The sequence below is a fragment of the Patiria miniata genome, unplaced genomic scaffold, assembly GCF_015706575.1.
Source record: "Patiria miniata isolate m_02_andy unplaced genomic scaffold, ASM1570657v1 HiC_scaffold_6, whole genome shotgun sequence".
NCBI classification, from domain to species: Eukaryota; Metazoa; Echinodermata; class Asteroidea; order Valvatida; family Asterinidae; genus Patiria; species Patiria miniata.
Window position 1 is genome coordinate 8,498,071 of NW_024037073.1, and position 20,703 is coordinate 8,518,773.

The 20,703-nt window shown below is 39.8% G+C and overlaps 2 protein-coding genes across 2 annotated transcripts in view; one reads left to right on the top strand and one right to left on the bottom strand.

The window, feature by feature from the left end:
* Nucleotides 1-20,703, top strand: part of LOC119742801 (phospholipid-transporting ATPase ABCA1-like) — an 89,590-nt gene that overhangs the window by 64,982 nt on the left and 3,905 nt on the right. Inside the window, exons 41-49 of the mRNA XM_038218976.1 lie at nucleotides 1,567-1,699; nucleotides 9,543-9,663; nucleotides 10,410-10,478; nucleotides 11,169-11,417; nucleotides 13,072-13,206; nucleotides 15,355-15,458; nucleotides 16,453-16,545; nucleotides 17,585-17,828; nucleotides 18,661-18,778. Coding sequence (XP_038074904.1) covers nucleotides 1,567-1,699; nucleotides 9,543-9,663; nucleotides 10,410-10,478; nucleotides 11,169-11,417; nucleotides 13,072-13,206; nucleotides 15,355-15,458; nucleotides 16,453-16,545; nucleotides 17,585-17,828; nucleotides 18,661-18,778 — 1,266 coding nt within the window. The remainder of the gene's footprint in view (nucleotides 1-1,566; nucleotides 1,700-9,542; nucleotides 9,664-10,409; nucleotides 10,479-11,168; nucleotides 11,418-13,071; nucleotides 13,207-15,354; nucleotides 15,459-16,452; nucleotides 16,546-17,584; nucleotides 17,829-18,660; nucleotides 18,779-20,703) is intronic.
* Nucleotides 3,946-5,358, bottom strand: LOC119743192 (beta-1,3-galactosyltransferase 1-like). Its single transcript, XM_038219572.1, has one exon. It carries the CDS (start codon nucleotides 5,124-5,126, stop codon nucleotides 4,044-4,046), a length of 1,083 nt encoding a protein of 360 aa, XP_038075500.1. The 5' UTR covers nucleotides 5,127-5,358; the 3' UTR covers nucleotides 3,946-4,043.

The following is a 20,703-nucleotide window of genomic DNA, read 5'->3' on the forward strand; positions in this document are numbered from 1 at the left end:
AAAGTGGTCCACTCATCGTTCTACACAAAACCCCAAGCGCCGAAGGTTTTGTGCACAAACCTTATCAGAGGGCCTATAGCCGTGTCCACACTGGACTTGTTTTTTGGAAGGTTTTACCGAGATGATGGTAAAATGAAAGATGGTCAAATGTGACCACTGTCCGCACTTTGAATTTTGACAGGGGATGGAAATTTTATCCAGACCGCGTGGTAGAAGTAACTGAGTTGTCAGTATATTAATAATGACTCAAAGTTACGCAGAAAATGAAGTTGTTGATCAAATTTTTCAGCTCCCGATACGCACAGTTTAATATTACACATGCATTTACCTGCACAATATAATCATTACACACAACAATATTTCATCTTGACATGCTAAATCTTGACGAAAAGCCTATATTTCTGACGCATTTGTCCGAGCACTCGGGCCAGATGTATGCTTTCCTGAGCCGCTTTTACCGACTCAGCAGCATGAGCGAAATTGACCATTGACCCCACGAGTGATTGGTACGAGGGACAGTCAATTTGGCGATTCACAATGCAGTGCGCCACCAAGGGTTTGCCTTGGAGAGTCCGTTTTTCAAATTAAAACAAAAAACAGCTGAAAATCGTGAAGTTGAGTATGTGAATAGAGCTTCATCTTTATTCTTAATTTGTCAAGTTTAATTTAAAATTTAAAAAAAAATTCTTAGAGTGGGCCGCATTTGGCTACTCTTTTCTGATTGTGTTAAATTCCAAATACCAATTTGTTGACGTTCACACTAAATTTCAAGATACTAATTTTTCACATGATTTGCATACCAATTAAGTTTTAATGAGATGAAGTATCAAGAATTTACTGCATGAGTTGAAGCTAATCAACATTCATAAATGTCTAAGACGGTATAGCCATTCCTATTGGTCAAGAGCCTGTCACTTGGGTGGTTTTAAAACATCGACTGGTTTTAAACCCCTTTTTCGGGTGTCACATTAAATTTGGACTCGAGCTCTCTATGAAATCTGGTCCGTTTTACCCTTTTATATTGGTTGACCCTCACACATCTCCTAATTGATCTCCACCTAGGTATGCACAATACTACCAATGTGTCCGTATTTCATAGAGTCCTAAATTCACACTACACCGGCACCGCTGCTTTCTGCACCACAATATCGCGCAATACGCACCACTCGCGTGCCAATCTCCATATGAGGAGATTGTTAGTATTGCAGTACCATTATTAAATATGTATTGGACATACCATAAATATAGCTAGAGGGGTGTTTCACAAAACATGCAGTAAAATTGTGAACAAAATTGTTGGAAATTTATGTGTTTTGACTTTTTGATCAAAAATATTTATGAATGGGAATATTCGGCTCAGGCCGTTATCAGCGTCCAGTCCCCTGAACCAGTTTTAAAGGAACTTGTCTAATACCAGCCAAGCAGATATTTATTCCCTTCATAAAGTTTGCATTGAATTCTGTACATCAGAATCTAAGTGTGTTTGATTCAAACCGATTCATTAATTCTCCATTTTGGAAAATTGTTAATCCCAAGGATACCCAATGGTTTCTGTGTTTGTACTAGGACTTACACCCGAACCATACAACCCATTAGAATGGGACAACGTCGGCCAGAACATCTTCTCCTTGGGCATCATCGGAATCGGCTTCTTTGCTCTGACACTGCTGATTGAAAACGAGTTCTTCTTCAAGCCAAGGTCAGTTTGTCGTGAAGGAAATCAAAGTGAGGCCTGTCATCAGATATCAAATCGTTTCCGTTTTCACGAAGAGCAACATATTTAAAAAAAATTACCATTTTTTTTTCGATTTCGATTTTATTTTTTTTTCTTCACTATTTTGCTTTAAAACATTGTACTTAACCATTGTGACATGTTTCTGTAAGCAAAACATCATTAATTTCCAAATTACATTAATGATGCAAGGGGCAGAAATCTTGATAATTGCATTTTGCATTTTCACAAAGAGCCACATACATTTTGGCGCCTTGAACGCGTACAAAACCTATTGCACGGAAATGCGTAAAAGTAGATCAACTGAGATTTTTGTTTTCACGAAGAGCCACATATCTTTGTTACATTCTCAGCTGCGCACGTTAAACAGAGAGGGCCAAAATGTTGGAAACTTGAATTTTCGTTTCCATGAAGAGACAGATATCTTTACTAAATAATTTTCACTAATTAACTACTGTATTCATTCTAATTATTGGGTTCACGTAAAAATTCAGCTCTCATAGAATCATGTGAATGTTTCCTTACTGCACAAAGTTGTTGCAAAGTAGTATTTTTTTGCAGTTTTAGAATAGGAGAAACTTCTTTTGCGATTAACTCGAAAACGCTTTTTCTTCAAAATCCACATATGTGGCTCTTCGTGAAAATGGTGACGAAATTACAAGCAATTTTTGTTCAGTAGATGACCATTTTATGTCATTTATAACTCATGAGCAAATGATGGACCATACCTTGATAAACATTTTGAATTACCAAAGTCAAATTTGTCTGATCTTTTTAACCCTACTCGAAGGTTAAAGTTAGGTAAATTCAAAATATAGAAATGAGCTTCAAATCAAAACAAACCAAGATTTAAACGGTTGATGTGATAATAAAACCTGGTATGCACTTCGACCTCGGTCCAAAGATGTTATAAATTTTGTGACGTCATCATGACATCATCGGGTATCAAATTACAAGCGATTTAAGGGCAGAATTTGACAAAATAGTTTGAACTATATCGTTTGAACTCAACAGAGTATCGTGTTCCTTTTTCGTGAGTTGGGAGACAGTACCTTGAGCAACATTTCTTTTTCCCGGGCACAAAACCGCCTGACCTTCACTTCCGGTGTTACCGGAAGTGAAATGAAAACTGAATATAACTCAAAAATGGAAGCATTTTACTACGGAAAACAAGTTGTGAGAGTGTTTAGTGAGAGTGTTTAGTGAGGAATGCCAAACACACAAAACAGCATGTTGACGTCATCACCGAAAGGGCGCCCTCTAGCGGCACATCAAATAGAGTTCAACTTTATAAAATTTAAAAACCAGCCTTCATAATTTTACCAAATTCCCCCTATATATTCTTTGAACAATCGCAAATGACTGTGGATGGTTTCAAATTCATGACGTCCTCAGACTGGAGTTACTGTAGGGAGAATTTGAAAATGATCATTAAAATTGAAATCCATCAATAAATCCGTGTTAGTAGCCTAAATAATGATATCCGTTACAATGTTGACCTTAATTGGCTTCCAAATGCTGTGATGTCATCAAACCGGAAGTTAGGTGATATTAATACATATACTTTAATATAATTTCCATAGCTTCATAAGTTCTTTTTACTTCATGATGAACGTGTATCCTCTCTGAACTAAATCAGTACATTCACTTTCCCCTTTGTGACTGATAACGTCATCAAACTGGAAATAACTTGTACGTGTACATAAAATGTATACTGAAATTTATCATACCCCAAAAGATGCATTTAAAAAAGAAAAAAAAAATTGCAAAATTTAGTAATCCTTTTTCTGTTCTGACATAAAAACATTCAACTGGTCAGTGTCTAATGAATTAGTTGTCTGCCCGATCACTCTGCATTTGTAACTCAATAAACGCGAATCTCTAGTGTTTTTAACTAAATTTAAAAAGGTCACTGATATGCCAGGCCACCCTTATACTATTGCACAACAAGCTCTCACACTATTCATAAGATGGAATTTTGCATCGGGGTGATGTAAATCAAATTAGGTTTTGCCCTTCACCGACGTATAAACACTGTATGCTCAGTACCCGCTGCTATGTACATCAGATTCGAACCAGCCAGCCAATCCTGTTAGCTTGGTGGTCGAGTGGTAAGACGTCTGCACTAGAAGGCAGGAGGTCATGGGTTTGAGTCCCACCCAAATGATTTTTTCCAACTTTCACTCGGGAGGTAACACACTGAGTATACAGTGTTTATACGTCGGTGCAGGGCAAAACCTAATTTGAAGTTTTCACACTATTGCTATAATGGCAAGAGCAGAGCCAAACAGATGTAAAACAAACAAAGCAGTCAAGATGTAATTAAGTCTGTCTCATTATAGCATTTAATTTGGTGTTGATGGTCGCTCCACATCTTACGCATTTCCGATGGAGCTAATTCGTGAATGGTGATCATCTGCTGCAAACGGCAATAGGAATGCCCAGGATTTTTCCAACATGTAAACTGACTGCTATCCATTGGCATAATATTCAATGATTTCAAGCATTCACCCACAAAAACGTCCTCGATGTGCAGGTATTGAAGTTTCAAAGACAATTGGTAAATCTTCCCGGCCAGATCCCCAGTGACCACGTATCCTGCTCCAGAGAGGTATGGCGAGTACATGCGTCCAGGATACAATTCCTTTGACATGTACCACTTGCTCTTGGGGTCCCGGAAAGGGAGGGCATCTCTGATTAGACACCCCACAGCATAATTTTTGGATGGGGTTGATAGGTTGGTCAGGTGCTTGACCAGGTTGTCATAGCTGACGTATATGTCATCATCTGTCTTCATGACAAAGGAGGCGTGGGGGCAGTGCGTACTGGCCCACTTCATACCCATGATGGTCTTGAGGGTCAGGTTCTTGTAGGCATCTTGGAAATCTTCCTGGAGGAGATCGTGATGTTTGTTGGACTCTTCCACCACCTGCTGCATATGCGTAAGATTAGCATCCTTGTTTTGAGCCAACAGGAACAGTGTGACAATCTGCTTTCCCCTGACCTCTCGTGGGCTTCCCCACATCTCGCGAACTGCCTCTCTCTGCTCGGTGTGGGCGTGAATTGTTGTGATGAGCACCAACAAGAACACCTCCCTGGGGGCCCCTGCGGCATCGTAGCAGGCTCGAGGTTCATCTACGAGGAGTTTGTACTCATGGGAGTTAACAATAAGCCTGGAGTCATGTCTGTCGTATGAACTCAGAGTATTTGCTGTCTTCAAGTTTGAGACGTTGTTCTTCACACTGTCTGTACCATTAGATTTTATCAGCTGATGGGCAATGGTAAGATACCGTCCAAATGCAGAGTTATAGTGACCCGTGAGAATGACCAGGAGAATGACATAACTTGCTCCTACCACTAACGTTAAAATCAAGAAACTCATTCTAAGAGCCATTGCAACATGCCCAGCTTACTGTCAATAAGACTCAACCAGATCGGTTTAGCAGTGGTGCAGTAACATTTCCTGACTGGATTTGCGTTAGTCGAGAGAAGAATCAAAGAGTCAGTTGCCCTCTGATTCTATCAAAAGCCAATTCATTATTTAATGTCCTTCATATAGGCACAAAGTCACCGGGTAGATGGCTACTTCATCCACCAATTGATGGGGTGCTGGCGTGTCCTTCCAACGTACCTTTTAAAATAATCATGGAAGTAAAATAATATTTAAAAAATTTGAAACTCGTGTAACCTGTTACATGTACCTATGGACCAATTTTGTTTGTGCTAGTAAGGCCATTATTTTTCGTTAAAGATGCATAGCCCGTGTCCTTCAACAACAACAACATTTTCCTAACCAATCTTCAACTTGTATTTTTTTTAAAGAAAAAAATACGTTATTCCGATTTTAGGCGTCTGCATCCCTTTGAAAAAGGAATTTCATTTTGTGAACGAATGAGCCCGTCCTGCGAGAGCCGAATTATTGTCTGGCAGCCACTTATTCAAAGTTTTGTGAAGAAATAATTCAATAACTAAATGTTGGTGGATTTTTTTCGTTTGATGTCTCATTCAAAGTGAGTAACTTTTAGACTTCTAGGAAAATAGCAATTGGAAAAACAAATTTATTTGTTAAGTTCAAACTCGAAAATATTATGGGAAACACATCTTTAACAGGCAATATTAAACAGGAAAAAAAAACACGGTACTGTAACCGACACATACATGCACTATGGGGGAACTCCATAGAGCTATATTAAATTACTAGAGCGCTAACTCCTCATTCTTGTGCACGGAGACGCTTTGAAGCCGCTCTGGGCGCAGACATTTTGAATTTATGTGCGTGTTTGTAGAACACAATCAAAATAGATGGATTGAATTTTAAAAGTGTACTCTAAATGCAACGGGCAAGTAGAAGATACGCAAACAACTTAAGCGCGTTATGACGGTTCAATAAACATCACGGCGAAAAGCATTTGCAGCGCAGGGAGGCACACATGTTGCGCTGTTTGCGTAGAGCAAAATGAAACGCTCATTTACTGATCGTGCTTTTCGGTTTTGGGCGTATCGGATTCGATGACGCACCGGTGTGGAATACAAACGCAGATATGCAAATAGCCGTACAAAAGTCGTACAAAATTTTGAGTTTTCCATAGGTTTGTGCACAAACATGGGTGCGCCCATCAGACATTACTTTGTACATCGAGTTAGCGCTCTATTAATTTAATATAGCTCTATGGGGAACTCGCACTAAAAAGACTCTATGGGGATTTTTAACTAATCAAACTAACCTTAACTCAGGATCTTTGAAAGGAAAAGTCGCGAGAAAATTGAATTATCTGTATCTGTAAGCTACTGCACAATCGCCTATGGTGGGGCTATCACGTGCAGGTAACGCTATTAACGAATTGATAGAGACAAGGGACACAGTTTTAGATTTCAAACCAAAAAGGATAAAAAGGAGTTTACAAGAACTAAAAATCAGGACGAGACCAAAAACCAGAATAGAAATTAACTGAAGACTTAAAAGAAAACCAAAATGACCAAATAACAACTTTAAACCTATAAAACCAATACTTAAACCTAAATTCATAAATACCTAAGACAGTTTACGCATTCCTATTGGTCGAGAGCCCGTCACGTGGCCGGTCTTAAATGGATGATAAAGACATGGCTAGCTGGTCTTAAACACTTTTCCAGTGTCACATGAAATTTGGACTCCCATGAAATCCAATGCCGTTTAACATTTCATTGGTTGAACGTTCTTATTCCTCACGTATGCATGCGCAATACTACCAGTGAATCAGTATTCATGGTCCGAAATTCACACTACACCAGCCCAGCTGCGTTTTGCTCAACATTGCGCAGTACGCGCGACACGCACGCCAATGTCCTTATAAGGTAACGAGTTGTAGAGGGGCATTCCATATTATAGTTTCGTAAAACATGAAGTAAAATTGTTGAACAAAATGGTTGGCAACGTCTAGTTTTTGTCTTGTTTTGATTTTTGGACTGAAAAGATTTGTTTTTTTGACCGAAAAGGTATTTATGAATGGGAATAAATATGTGTTCGGTCGGTATTAAACACTCTGTTTAAGACCGGTGGGAGTCTGGATGGGTAATAATTACTTGGCTTCGCCTCGGGTAATTATCACCCATCCAGACTCCCACCGGTCTTAAAAAGAGTGTTATAATACCTCCCGAACACACACTTATTCCCTTAATCAAAGACCAAGACTAAAACCTTAACTAACACAGTGTGTAATAATATAATGGACCTTAAAATACATTTCTGGAAGAAAATCAATGACTTTTATGGCAGAACAACACTCACAGCGCAGGGCACACCAAAGAATAAGGGGAAAGAGAGCTAGAAACAGTGGAGCACACTCTTCTCTGCCACCGGTCTGCTAACTGAGGGGTCTGTGGTCTAGGTGGCACAGCACATGTTCTTATCAAAGGGACTATTGCTCTGGGGGGAGTCATGTTACTGGGGAACAGGGAAACGTTTATCAGGGGTACACACTACTAAAAAATGGTAGGGGGAATCTAACCAAAATTAAAATAAAAAAAAAAAATAAAAAAAACTAGACTTGTGTTTATGGACAAATACATAGCTGTTTCGACTATTTTAGCAACAACTATCATGTACATTGTGTAGGAGTTTCATCCAAGTCGAATGTACATTTACATGAGTATTCTTCTAAAAATATTGGGCTGTGTAGAAGTGAATTTGGTGTTATAATTTAGGAAAATGTAGACTAATGATGACGTCATCACGACGTAATTTGTTTAGAAACAATACAAGCTTAGGGTCTTGGTCTGTACCTACTTTGAAGTCAATCTGATTGTATTTTATCAGTGTCACTTTTTGAAATTAGAAAAAAAGAAAGAAAATATTAAAAGTTTGAAAATTAATAAAAAATCAAATGATATCATCATGATGACGTCACTTTAGATTTTGAATACCATTATCAATACATACCTACCCACCAAGTTTCGAAACGATTGGACATACCCTTATATGTGTTTAAAAAAAATCACGTTCTTGATGTCATGATGACGTCACAAATTTTTTGAAATTGTGTGTATCTGTGACCAAACAAACCTATTACAAAAAGAATTGTGAATTTACCACCTTCCGTTTCGGTGGGTACACTGAAACAGCTAATTATTGAACACTACAAGTAAAACTTGGCCCTGCTGGCACGTACAGTACCACTACCCCTATGCACAGACATATCAACATTTATATAGGTTTGTACAAAAGGAAACACTCATCGAGATAGGGGCCGGGAATTGCAACAAAATCTTACCAAAGTGCCAGTCCCCTCAGTGAACGTTGCATGAAATCAGTTAGTTTTCTCTGAACTGAATGTTTCACATTTCATTGCACAAACCACAATACTGTACATTGTTATACATCTCGTGTAGCTGTTCGTATACACACCGATCACATGCAAGGTCGGGTCATCAAAATGATATTGATTTTCATTATTGGCACTAAATCGACAAAGCTGGCACAGCGCATGGACTTTTATTGTAGGTTTCCATAGCCTTGAATCCAGGTGTTACTACCTTTATAAAGAAAAAAACAACATAATAACAATTCCACAGTGGCTCTTATTTGGGAAAACGGAGAAATATTAAAGATTTAGAAACATCTGAGGATGGGCTCTACATGTATGTAAAGTTTTTCTGGTAAAAACTCCAAAACAGAAAACGATGGGTCAGTACGTATTTTTAAATATTTTTGCCATCTCTACACCGCGACACAGACTTTAGTATTTTGTTGTGAATAGATTGTTTATAGATAAAAATCAATTTCCCTCAACTTGCCAAATCATATTATTTGTTTACAGGGATAGGCGCTTTGCCCAAGTAGACTTCTAATTGGTTTATTGTTAATGAATTAACATAACAAAATGTGATGGTGATGATGGGTATGGTGGCGGGACATATGCACGGCGTGTCAGATTTTCGGTAGAATATCGCACCTCAACTCAACATGGATTGGCCGCGAGTGAACTTAACGGGGGGCGGTTCACACCATCATTTTCGACACGGTTCACGCCGAAAAATGCAATTTTGATCCTGGTTGAGAATTTCAACCCTGGTCCCTGCCAGGGTTGATTTGGATCTGGCTAGAGCACGCTACCCGGGTCGGAACCAGGTTGACATTTTAGAAGTGGGAAAAGGGTTGAAAGAAATCTCGGGGTTGGAACCGGTTCCAACCCGGAGATTTTGGACAATGTGAAAAGGCATTAAGTACCATTTACTGTTCATGCCTGAAATTCATACTGTTATAGTCAGCATTTTTTACTGCATAATTCTTTTGATAATTTACCTTTATTTTTTCCTCTCTCTGTGATTTTAGACACATTGAATCAGAGAATATTCCACTAGCCCTTGAAGATGACGACGTAGTGCGCGAGAGACAGCGTGTGCTGTCTGGAGGCGCCGACGATGACATCGTCCGAGTGGAGAATCTTACCAAGGTCTGTCATAACAAGTTATTAAAAAAAAACGTTGCAATCGACAAAGTTAACCAAGAGTCAGTGGCGTAAATCTGTGCCGGCAAGTGGGAGGGATGGGGGAGGGATGGGGGATGATCAAAATCAAAAATTGCCCGGCCGTGGAAATTCGAAGGGGGGGGGGGGCTGGACACCACATTATACTAGGGGGCGCTCTTCAAGATATATATTAATATGTATACTCGCGCTTACATCAAAAAAGGCGCCACATTACACTAGGGGGCACTCTTCAGGATATATATCAATATGTATACTCGCGTTTACATCAAAACGGCGCATTTTGAAAGCTTTTGCATTTTGTTTCTCCACTTTTCAGTGCTATCTAATACATTTCGGTTGTTGGGATGTTTGACAAATACCTCTAAAACCGCATTTTTTTTCTCATCGAGGAAAAGTGAGGGCGATGATTCAGTAGCCCATCCCCCTGGTCAAAAAGTGTGTGTGGGGGGTATATAATCCCCCCCCCCCTCGGATTTATGCCCCTTCCAAGACTTATTGCTTATTTGATTTGTTAACTAAATTCTCTTCTCTGAAATTTATTCCTACAAACTTCTGAATTGTGCTGAAATTTGTCTAACCCCAAAGAATGCTCACTTTTTACTAAAGGGATCTGACAACAATTCTATAAAAATCTGAAAAGTAGATTTTATCATGAACAACAAGGTTTACTTTAATACTGCTGTTAAATGATGAGTTGATTTTTTCCCCAGGATTACAACACAAGCAATGGAGTCTTCACTGCTGTCAATAGGATATGTGTTGGCATTCCATACGGAGAGGTAAACATTTTGACTTTTCAAAATTCAGAGAATCTGTTTCCTACATTGTTGAAATATAGTTTATTACTGGTTAAATTTTCAACAAAAACTAGAGGTTCGCGTTTGTTGACATTTTTCAACCTGCCGCTAGAGGGAGTTCTAACATTTTATGACGTCAATGGTAATTTTTTTCTAAAGTACAACCTAGCCAGAGACTAACATCTTTGAAAGCAGGTTCACATCTTTTTCTGCTTTCAAACTATAAGGCACTTCCGGTTTGGACCGGAAGGAAGGGTCACGTGATATAGGCACACATTCCCGCAACAGTCAAGTTCAGGTCTCTCACGGTTGATTTTATATTGATTTTCAAAGATTAAATGTAGAAATCTTTAATTGCTTATAATTTGACACCTGATGACGTCATCATGATGTCAGAGTAATGTGCACCACTCGGGACGAGAGTCGGTATATATGTTAGAAGTTACAGGTTCATACCTTAAACCGTTTAGGAGAAAACCTGTGGAGAATTATTGTCCGGAGAAAAAAAAAGAAAGAAGGAAAGAAACAAAGAAGATTGATCAGAACAATTCTAAACAGTGGTTGGGTTGTCCCCAACCACTAAAAAAAACATGTACTCTGGGACCAGCAAAAATGTACCTGGCGAAATTTGACAGCACTTCTTGCCTCGACACTTTTTCACAACACCTGCAGTGTTTTGGACTTCTTGGAGTGAACGGCGCAGGGAAGACCACCACCTTCAAGATGTTAACGGGAGACACACAAGTCACGTCGGGCTCAGCCTACGTCAAGGGCTACAGCATCCTGAAGGACATGAGGAAAGTGCGACACAACATCGGCTACTGCCCGCAGTTTGACGCCCTGAATGAGCTGCTGACGGCCGAGGAACATCTGGCCTTCTACGCCAGACTCAGAGGGATTCCCGAAGCTGATATTAACAAGGTAGGTGTGGCGAAGCCTGTGCTATCCCCTCCTCCCCCCCCCCCCCCCACCCTACTCACCAACCACACCCGGGGGTGAATCACAGACCTCTTTGTTTCCTCTGGAAGGTAGTTGTTAAGTCAACTTGCCAACTGGTAGCAGGTTGGTGGAGCGGTACATTCCTCGCCTTCCACCGCTGTGACCCGGGTTCAAATCCCACCTGTGCCAACATGTAGATTGGGTTTTCAGTCCCTGCCTGATTCCTTGGGTTTTCCTCGAAATCTTCTTAGGGGGGTTTTCCTCCCGCCTCTAAAACTGTAATTGCTTCTCATTGTCTCCTCTCTACAGGTTGCTTGAGGTTTGCGAGCTCCAGTGACTAGGGCACTTTTTGAGGAATCCTTGGTTTTAATACCAAAAATAAATAAATAATAATAATAGCATAAGGGGAGTTGATCGGGATAAAAACTTGAAAGTGTCTGTCTAGCCTTGGTAATTTTAAAAAGTTGGGTGGGGGGGCTGAACATTATGGGTCCCTAAAACTTAGGGGACCCTGTTCAAATTTGTGCACACAAACTATAAATGTTGCCACATTGGCTTGTTTGAAGTTTCTTTCCAAGGCATAACTCAATCAAGTTCAGGCTTGATTTCAGTTGTAAGCTTGTGGGTCTAGGATTTTGCACAAGTTCGTAGCTTTTGAACCATTCATAGCTTTTTAACCTTCTCTTTTTTAGCTTAGTGGTTAACTTGAAATTTTTGCAGAAATCGGGGGGGGGGGGGGGGGACTCTTTTCCAGTATGCATGTTGTAACTTGTAGAAGTTTTTAACAGGGTTTCCGATAAAATTGGGTTGCTAGTTGCGAAAAAATGTCATTAATATTTTGGAAAATGTCTTTTTTTCCTCCAAAATAACAATGTCATTATGACTTTTAAAAAGAAATACACTTCTTTTAGGAAGAGACGGTGTTGTCCTAAAGCTTAGATTTTGAGAATTTTTGGCTTGAACTGCACTTTCTGCAGCTGATTTCATGAAACTTTACGCAATTGCGTTAACTCCACTTGCACCACAATTTATTTTGTAACTTGCGCTACATTTCAGGCTGCGCAACATTTCAGTTATGATGATTTTACGCAAGTTTCATAGTGCATAAGTCCACGACTTGCGCAACAACTTATGGCGTAACTTGCGCAATCCTTTTAGGTGGCGTAAGAATTTGTAATCGTTGCAACGATTGCAACATGTTGTGGAGCCTGTCATTGTACAACTTATCAAGGTTGATACAAGACACTCACAGCTTTGTGTTTGAAGTAAATGAAATGCTATTTTTACTCATGACACAATTTGTAGAGTTGCCGCATGATTCCGATGAAAGTCCACAAAACTATTTTCAAAATGAGTCCACAAAACTATTTTCAAAATGACTGTTTCATGACCGACAAACAGCCGTAAATGCTGCTATTATCCTCGTCCAAGATGTTCAGATTATTTAAAACGTTGTGCTGCTACACCAAGTTTGGTGAAATCGATCGTAAGTTTATTACAGCAGCTGCGCAACAGATTTGTTGCTTAAGTCCAGCACATGGCGTAAGTTACGCACCGTTTTGTGAAGTCGGCTGCTGAGTGTTGCAATTAATCTGTGCCGTTTGGTCAAACAAATTTTTTTCATTTCTCGTCACAGGTTGTACAGTGGGGCATCAAGAAGTTGGGCCTCTCCATGTACGCCAAGCGCGTCGCAGGCACCTACAGCGGAGGCAACAAGAGGAAGTTATCCACAGCTATAGCCCTCATAGGAGACCCAGAACTTATATTCCTGGTTAGTCCGCGATCTTGGGCTGCCAAGTTGAAGTTTGCTTGTAGTATTTCTAACCAAATGGTTCCATCAAGGAGAGTTTTTGAAAGTTTTGAATGGTCTGACGGAAGAATAGTGTTGTACAGGCAAGCGTTTGCTATGTCATGTTCAGAGTTCTGAGAGCCATAACATTGGGGTATTGAAGAGATATGGCAATGAACCTCTAGCCTGGACCCGGGGCTTCCAATTCTGAGCATTTTGGATGCAATTGGGCTCGAAAGTGGCGCTATTTTGCCATGTTGTGGAGGGATCGCTTTTCAAGATGGCTACCGTTCCGCTTTGGGGAAAATAGGGGTCGTCTTCTTTGGGCGAGAATTTCTCGAAAAGTCAATGGTCAACCCACCAAAAAATGAAAAGAAATTGAAAGATGACATGTTGATCATCATTTTTCTGTGCAGCTTAAATACCTGTGAGAGTTCTGAGTATTTTTAAAAGAATTTTGAAGTATGGACATTTAGCACTAGTGGCTATGGGAATTTTTTTGCACTGTTGCACCCTTAGGGCTGGCCCACACCTCGCGACTGAGAATTGTAGCTGCTTGCCTCAATTCTTGCACGAAAGCTTGCAGTCATCAAAACATTTCACTGCAGTGATTTTTTTAATTTCTTGCCTAGTATAAGTCACGAGCTGTCATCTTTTAGGCTTATTGGCACAATATAACAAATCAATGGGCCTTATTCACGAGTCGGCCATATTGGATTGAGAGTGAGGTAAAATCTTGGTTTTTGGAACTTGTGTAGAGAAATGAAAGCAAGTTAATTACTAATTAATTCCAGTCTGCTTCAATGAATAATTTCAAATTTGTAATTAAACGTTCCCTAATGTTTAAAGCCAGATTTAAAAAAAATTGACTGTAAAATAAGGCTGCATTATGCCTGCATAAATAATCTGGCGCCATCCCATTCAACAGTTAACAATTAATGAAATACATTCAGGGAACTTGACAAAAATGGCCACCTCATGAATAAGGCCCAATAATGTTGACTGCTGTGATGTGGGATATGTCATTTTTAGTCCCCTCGGCTTCACCTCGTGTGCTATGTGTCTCTTGGGTGTTAAAAATCATAAAGGGTAGTCAGGTTGGTGTAGCGGTACTTTCCTCGCCTTCCACCGCTGTGACCCGGGTTCAATTCCTGCCTGGGCCAATATGTGGATTGGGTTTTCAGTCCCTACTTGATTCCGGGGATTTTCCTCAGAATATTCTTCTCGGGTTTTCCTCCCACATCTAAAATTGTAAATTCTTCACATTGTCTTCTCTTTACTGGGCCCCATGGGAGACCAGTGGATTCCACTGAATGGGCTACCCGGTTAAAATAAGAATTAGAAAAATAAATGAACAATTGTTAAATATAACCCCATTGATCAGGATTCATAATAAAACACCAAAAGGTTGTAATTCTCTGGAAGAATTGCTTAATAATACAATGTGTGATATCTAAACTTTGCTCAGTAAACATATGGAGAACTAGTGAGCATTTGCTCACTCGCCACTAGTGGAGCTCTGTTTACGTGGGAAGACTGGCTCATGTCTAGGCGCTCTGAGCAAATTTTTGTTAATATGCGGAAAGTGTGTTGGGTTAACTTACTTCCTCGCATCGCATCACAAACTACAGATTTTCCTCTTTCACATGAATATAATTTCTTCATGATCAAAGGCGAATAATTATGTGCACTTTTTCATTGAAAAACGGGCAACTCAGTGAAAATTTCGTGTTTCCTATGGAGGTCACGGCACATTTCCCCGATTTTTGAGGGTGCGGGTTTACTTCTTCGAACAGCACACGTGTGAACCCGGTCGCATACAATTACCTCGCACGGTTTCTGAAAGATAACATAATAAGCTTTCCATTCATGTAACAACCGTTTAGATTGGTTGAGAAGAACAAGGGGCACTTTTCTTGTCAAATCAGACATCGCTTTTGTTCTGAGGATCGACCTGCTGTTTATGTATAGTCCGGTCTACGCAGTGGGGCTATGCAGGTCGCCGGGTCAATGCACCGTTGTGTGTGACCGCAGAGCATGCAGGGCTTTGATTTTCTGCACATATGGGTGGCAAAATTCTCCATATGAATATTCAGTTAGTTGTATTTTTATTCAAATGTTATCCTCTAGGATGAGCCAACAGCAGGAATGGACCCCAAAGCTCGTCGCTTTCTCTGGAATCGCATCACCAGTATCATCAAGGAAGGCCGCTCAGTCATACTCACTTCCCACAGGTAAAAACTGGCTGTTAATATTAATTATAATTTTTAACACAAATTTTGTGGAACTTTTTGTAATTTTGCCAAAACAAATACAAACCTGAGTCTCTTAAAGATATTGCAAAATGGAATAAGTATTTAGACACAGTTAGTAGGGGAATATAGTGATAGTAGTTGGCATTTAAAATATTGCTTTATAATTAAGTTTGTTTTTTTTAATGCAGTGTTTACATTAAGTAAGAAAAGAAATTAAATGGATTTCAAATTTCGTGGGGATGAAGCACCCAGCCTCTTTTTCAAACTACTTTCTTGAGCTATCAGCTGCTTCTCCACAGCTTCCATGTGTCATCTTATTTTACACACTGCAATCCTGAATCCTGATGCTAAGGTTTGATCTTACAAACAAACAAAAACAAAAACAATCTGGAGGGATGGGTAGTCCACTCTTCCAATTTTCTATTCATTTTTAGCTGATTTCAAGTTGTTACTTGCACTTCTTTGTGGGTGCAATTCAAAACAAATAAACCACACATGTGTGACCTGCGTCAGACTTTTTTTAAAATTGAGATTTATTTTATTCATTTATATTCATTTATCTGCATTCTGCAGAACAAGAGCTTTCTAATGGTATTTAACATTTAGGGCCACTGATTACAGTAACAGATATAGACCGCCAACTTGCTTGAAACTGTAAAAACTAATTTCTGCAAAAAGACATTTAAAAATCCAGCTGTTGTTGTACAGCGAATGAACAGTCAGCTGTTAAAACAGGATAAAAATTTATTTAAAGATATTCAATGGAACCAAAGAAATTAGAGAAAGGTAGAACAGGACTTGCAGATTGAGGTTTGCCTGAAAACAAAATATGGACCACTCCTTTGTATTTTGAATTTGCCCCCTGAACTGCAAAAATGGCAATTTCCAACTCTGAGCTCATTTCGCGATGACAGGTGACATGTAAGGACCATATTTTCAGATGTGTTTTCTTGAATGGCTGTCTTGATTTCAGTATGGAGGAATGTGAGGCCCTGTGTACCCGCGTCGCCATCATGGTCAACGGTCGATACAAATGCATCGGCAGCACACAGCATCTCAAATCCAAGTATGTCAGTTGGTAGTCTTGAAAAGCTTGCATTGTGATGACTCTTTGTATTTTGCTACAAAATTGATTTGAAGTTTTGTTTTCCCTTACAGTTGTACAGTACCAATTCTCAATAGGTTATGTTCATGTATTGGGCATGTAGTAGCATAACTAGGGGGTGAGGAAGTATGGAGGCATGGTGTCACTGTCCCCCCAACCAAGGGCGGATCCAGAACACAATTTTGGGGGGGGCCAAAAATTTTTTTGGTCCTCCAAAAAAGTGGGTCCAAAAATTACGGCGTGGGGTTCGGGGCCCGCTTAAGGGCCCCGAAAAAATTTTGGATTCTAGATGCTCTGTGGTGCGATCTGAGGCAATTTCTGACCACTTTAACCAATGTTTTTTTGAGGAAAATATGGTGGTGTACTCATTGCCTGCCTTTTTTGCGATGTCACATATAAAAAAAAAAAAATTGGTTTCGTTTTGGGGGGGGCCATGGCCCCCTTTGGCCCCCCCCTGGATCCGCCCTTGCCCCCAACTCAAACCCAATTTTGGAAAGGCAGAGTGAACTTTTTTGGGTTAAAAAAATACATAAAGTACCCCTCTCCAGAAAACAAGGCCCTTGTTGCGATGTCAACCACACATTTTTCATTGTTGGGGGCGCTGTGGTCCAATGGTTACGGTGTTCGACTCGTGTGCCATGGTACATGAGTTCGAATCCTGACCGTGGGAACATGGTGCTTGTGCTCTTGAGCAAGGCGCTTTACCATTATTGCTTCATCCTTTGGATAGGATGTAAAGCCGTAAGTCCCGTGTGTTGTGTAATGCACATTAAAGAAACCCAGTAGCACTTATCGCTAAGAGAAGGGGTTTGCCCCGGTGTTTCTGGCAGTGGCTGCAATATGCGCCACAGCACCTTGTGAATCATTATTTCTCGTAAACTTTATTTAGCTTTCTTTAATAATTGACATAATTTCCAGTGCCTTGAGAACCTAATTGTTGGTAGATACGTGCGCTTTATAAGACTCTGTTATTATGTTCAACTTTTGTTGATTCGCCAAGGTTTGGTGACGGCTACACCATATCCATCCGAGTGGGCGGGGATCCGCCCATCATGGAACCCCTGATGCTGTTTGTGGCTGAGACGTTCCCGTACACCATACTCCGTGAGCGCCACTTCAACATGCTGGAGTACCAGATGCCGTCCGCCAGCGCATCCCTGGCCAAGCTCTTCGGTGCCTTTGATGCCAACAAGCAGAGATTCTGCATCGAGGATTACTCCGTCAGCCAGACAACATTGGACCAGGTAGGTTGTCAACTATTTTCGTTTTTCAAATGAAGTATGCAGTGAAATGAGTGCTGTGGCCTCTAGGTCTGGAGTATTGAATTCGTGGTCTGTGGGTAATTCTGCAGGTTGTGGGTTCGAGTCCAGCCTGGGGCTATGGTGCGTGTGCCCTTGGGCAAGGCACTTTGTCATTCATTGCTTCTCCCCACCCAAGAGCAAATGGGTACCTGTGAGGGCAGAGATGGTTATTGTGATTGATCGTAGCTGCTTTGCAGGCAGCATCGAGCTGTATATTCCCAGAGAGCTGAGATGGTATTTGGAATGTGACCAGGGGTAATAATAAAGTTCTCTCTATGGGTAACACAAAAAAAAGTGCATTCTCTCAGCAAAACGAAAATAATTCACACACATCCCTATGTGATTTGCTTTCGTTTTGCTGAAAGAACACTTACCTTTTGATCCATGGACAGAACTTTAAAATGGTGGTTGTGTTTAAAATTCCGTAACTTGAAAATTACATGAGTGATTCGAATGATTCTAATGTACTAAAAGAAAGCTTATGAATTGGGTTTTAATATCCTAGATTTTGAAAGTGATACATGCAGAAATTCACTAAAAAAATGACCTGACATTTGGGTTTCGGACACTACATTTGGAGTTACTCACGCTGCATATGTTTTTTCTCTGTTTTTCGCAAATGTACATGAGCCGCTAGCTAAAAGTTCCAAAGGTCAGGTGATCAACTTGACATCCACCCTTCTGAAGATTTTTGAGCAAAGTTGTTGCTTCAAACAAAAGAGAATGATCCTACATATCTTTAACAAAAAAGTTGATTTCTTTTTTTTGCTCCAAGGTGTTCATCAACTTTGCCAAGGAGCAGACAGCAGGATTGGATGACCATGAGGAGCAGGCAGACGGCATGGAGGTCACAGTCATCAACATGCCTGATGGACCGCAAATCGTCTCGCCAAGTAAGTTCTGTCCAGAAATGATTCAATCTTCGGTCTTACAGTGTGAGGTACCTCATTAACCACTGATAGACAATCGGAAAGCATGATGCAAAAAAATGAGGTCCTGTGATAAAGGGGAAACCATCTGTGCTGCGAAAAGATTGTGAGATTGGACATTAAAAAACAAAAGACACAAACAAACAAAAGTACAGTCTGTCACGAGCCAATGAGGCCCATCAGTCCGGCGTTTATCTCCGGTTTCAGTGTCATGAAACAACTGAGAATATTTCCGTTCCCCCTGGATGGGATGCTAGTCCATCGCAGGTTCCTTCCCGGCTAATGCCGGCACGCGCGGATCCAGATGGGGGCACACCCGGCCCGTGCCCCCCCTTTTCGCAACCTTTTTTTTTTTTTTTTTTTTTTTAAGAGTCGTCTTAGGGCGGGCGGGCATTAAATACATCCCTTTGAGAACATGGCTATCTTTTTCGTTTTTGAGGAGTCATTATGGCGGGCGGACTGGCGGTCATCAAATCAATCGCTTTGAACATAACTATCGTACATAATTATCAACAAAAATATACAATGTATAAGTTTTGAAGGTCGCCTGTCAATCATTGTCTCAAAATTTCTTTCAAAGCAAGAATATATTTTTATAAGACACTTTTCTATTTCCCGGCTGGAATAGGGGGCACATTTAATACAGCACTTGCATTTAATGCTTCATGTCAAAATATATTCCAAAATATATTCTAGAGTAGAACATGTACCGGTACACGAAATAATGTAGGCGATGTGTTTTTTAATAAATGAAGAATAAAATTGTCATTCCCTTTTTTTATTTTCCCGGCCTCGGAGAGAGATTTACATCTGGTTCTCGAAATATTTTTTTAAAAGCAAAATGATTAAAAAAAAACCTAGCCCGTTAAAGTTTGCACTCTAAGTTAATTCTTTTGTAGATTCCAGGGGAAATTTAATACGAATTATGCTCGGTTTTTCTTATTTTTGAATGAATATGATCAGGATTAACAACATCCCTCAAATAATAGCGTCAAAATATATTCCAAAATATATTCTAGAGTAAAACATTTTCACAAAATAATGTAGGCCATGCGCTTTATTTTTTAAATACACGAAGAATTAATCGTCATCCCTTTAATATTGTCCCAGCCTCAGATAGAGAGAGACATCAAATAAATAGGGGTTATTTTAACACGATTTAGTATGTCTTGTTCTCTCGATTTATTTTTAAAGTAAAACGATTTCAAACACCCTAGCCCATTAAGTTCTGAACTCTCAGTTAATTCTTTTGTAGATTCCAGGGGAAATTTTAATACGAATTATGCTTAGTTTTTCCTAATTTTAAAAGGAATACGAATAAGATTATCAACAGCCCTTTGACTTCAAACTTAATTTCAAAATGTATTCCGAAATAATTATATTCTAGAGTAACATTTACAAAAATAATGTAGGCCATGCAGTTTTATTTTTTAAATAAGCGAAGAATAAAATCGTACTACTAAAAAAAGACATCGGGAGCCCTACATTTAATGAATTATTTGGACTTGGAATATCATCCCCCAATCGTTTATCTATGTGCATGTACACAACACGGAGGTAAAATTTCACATTTTTCGCATAAAGTTTTCCCCTGTCTCTGAGAAAAATGCCCAAATAAAATCTCAGCTCGAAAAGCCTTTCCAGAGAATGATTGATAGCCGCATTGTTCAAATTGATACAATGCCACTCTTGTTTGTTACAAAGCATATACATTTGGGTTCAGCTGTAGGCCACCGAACTTTAAGGCCTTTGAGAACTTGCCGCCAGTAATTGGAAGATTCTAAGATGATAAACAGTGATGATAGTATCTCAGCCAATGAAATGAGCTGGTTCCCGACAATAAATATGCCATTGGTTACTTTCATCACGGACCGTCTGCTTTCATGAAT

Coding starts and splice junctions, on each gene's coding strand:
- LOC119743192 (XM_038219572.1), bottom strand. CDS start 5,126: ATGGCTCTTAGAATGAGTTTCTTGATTTTAACGTTAGTGGTAGGAGCA.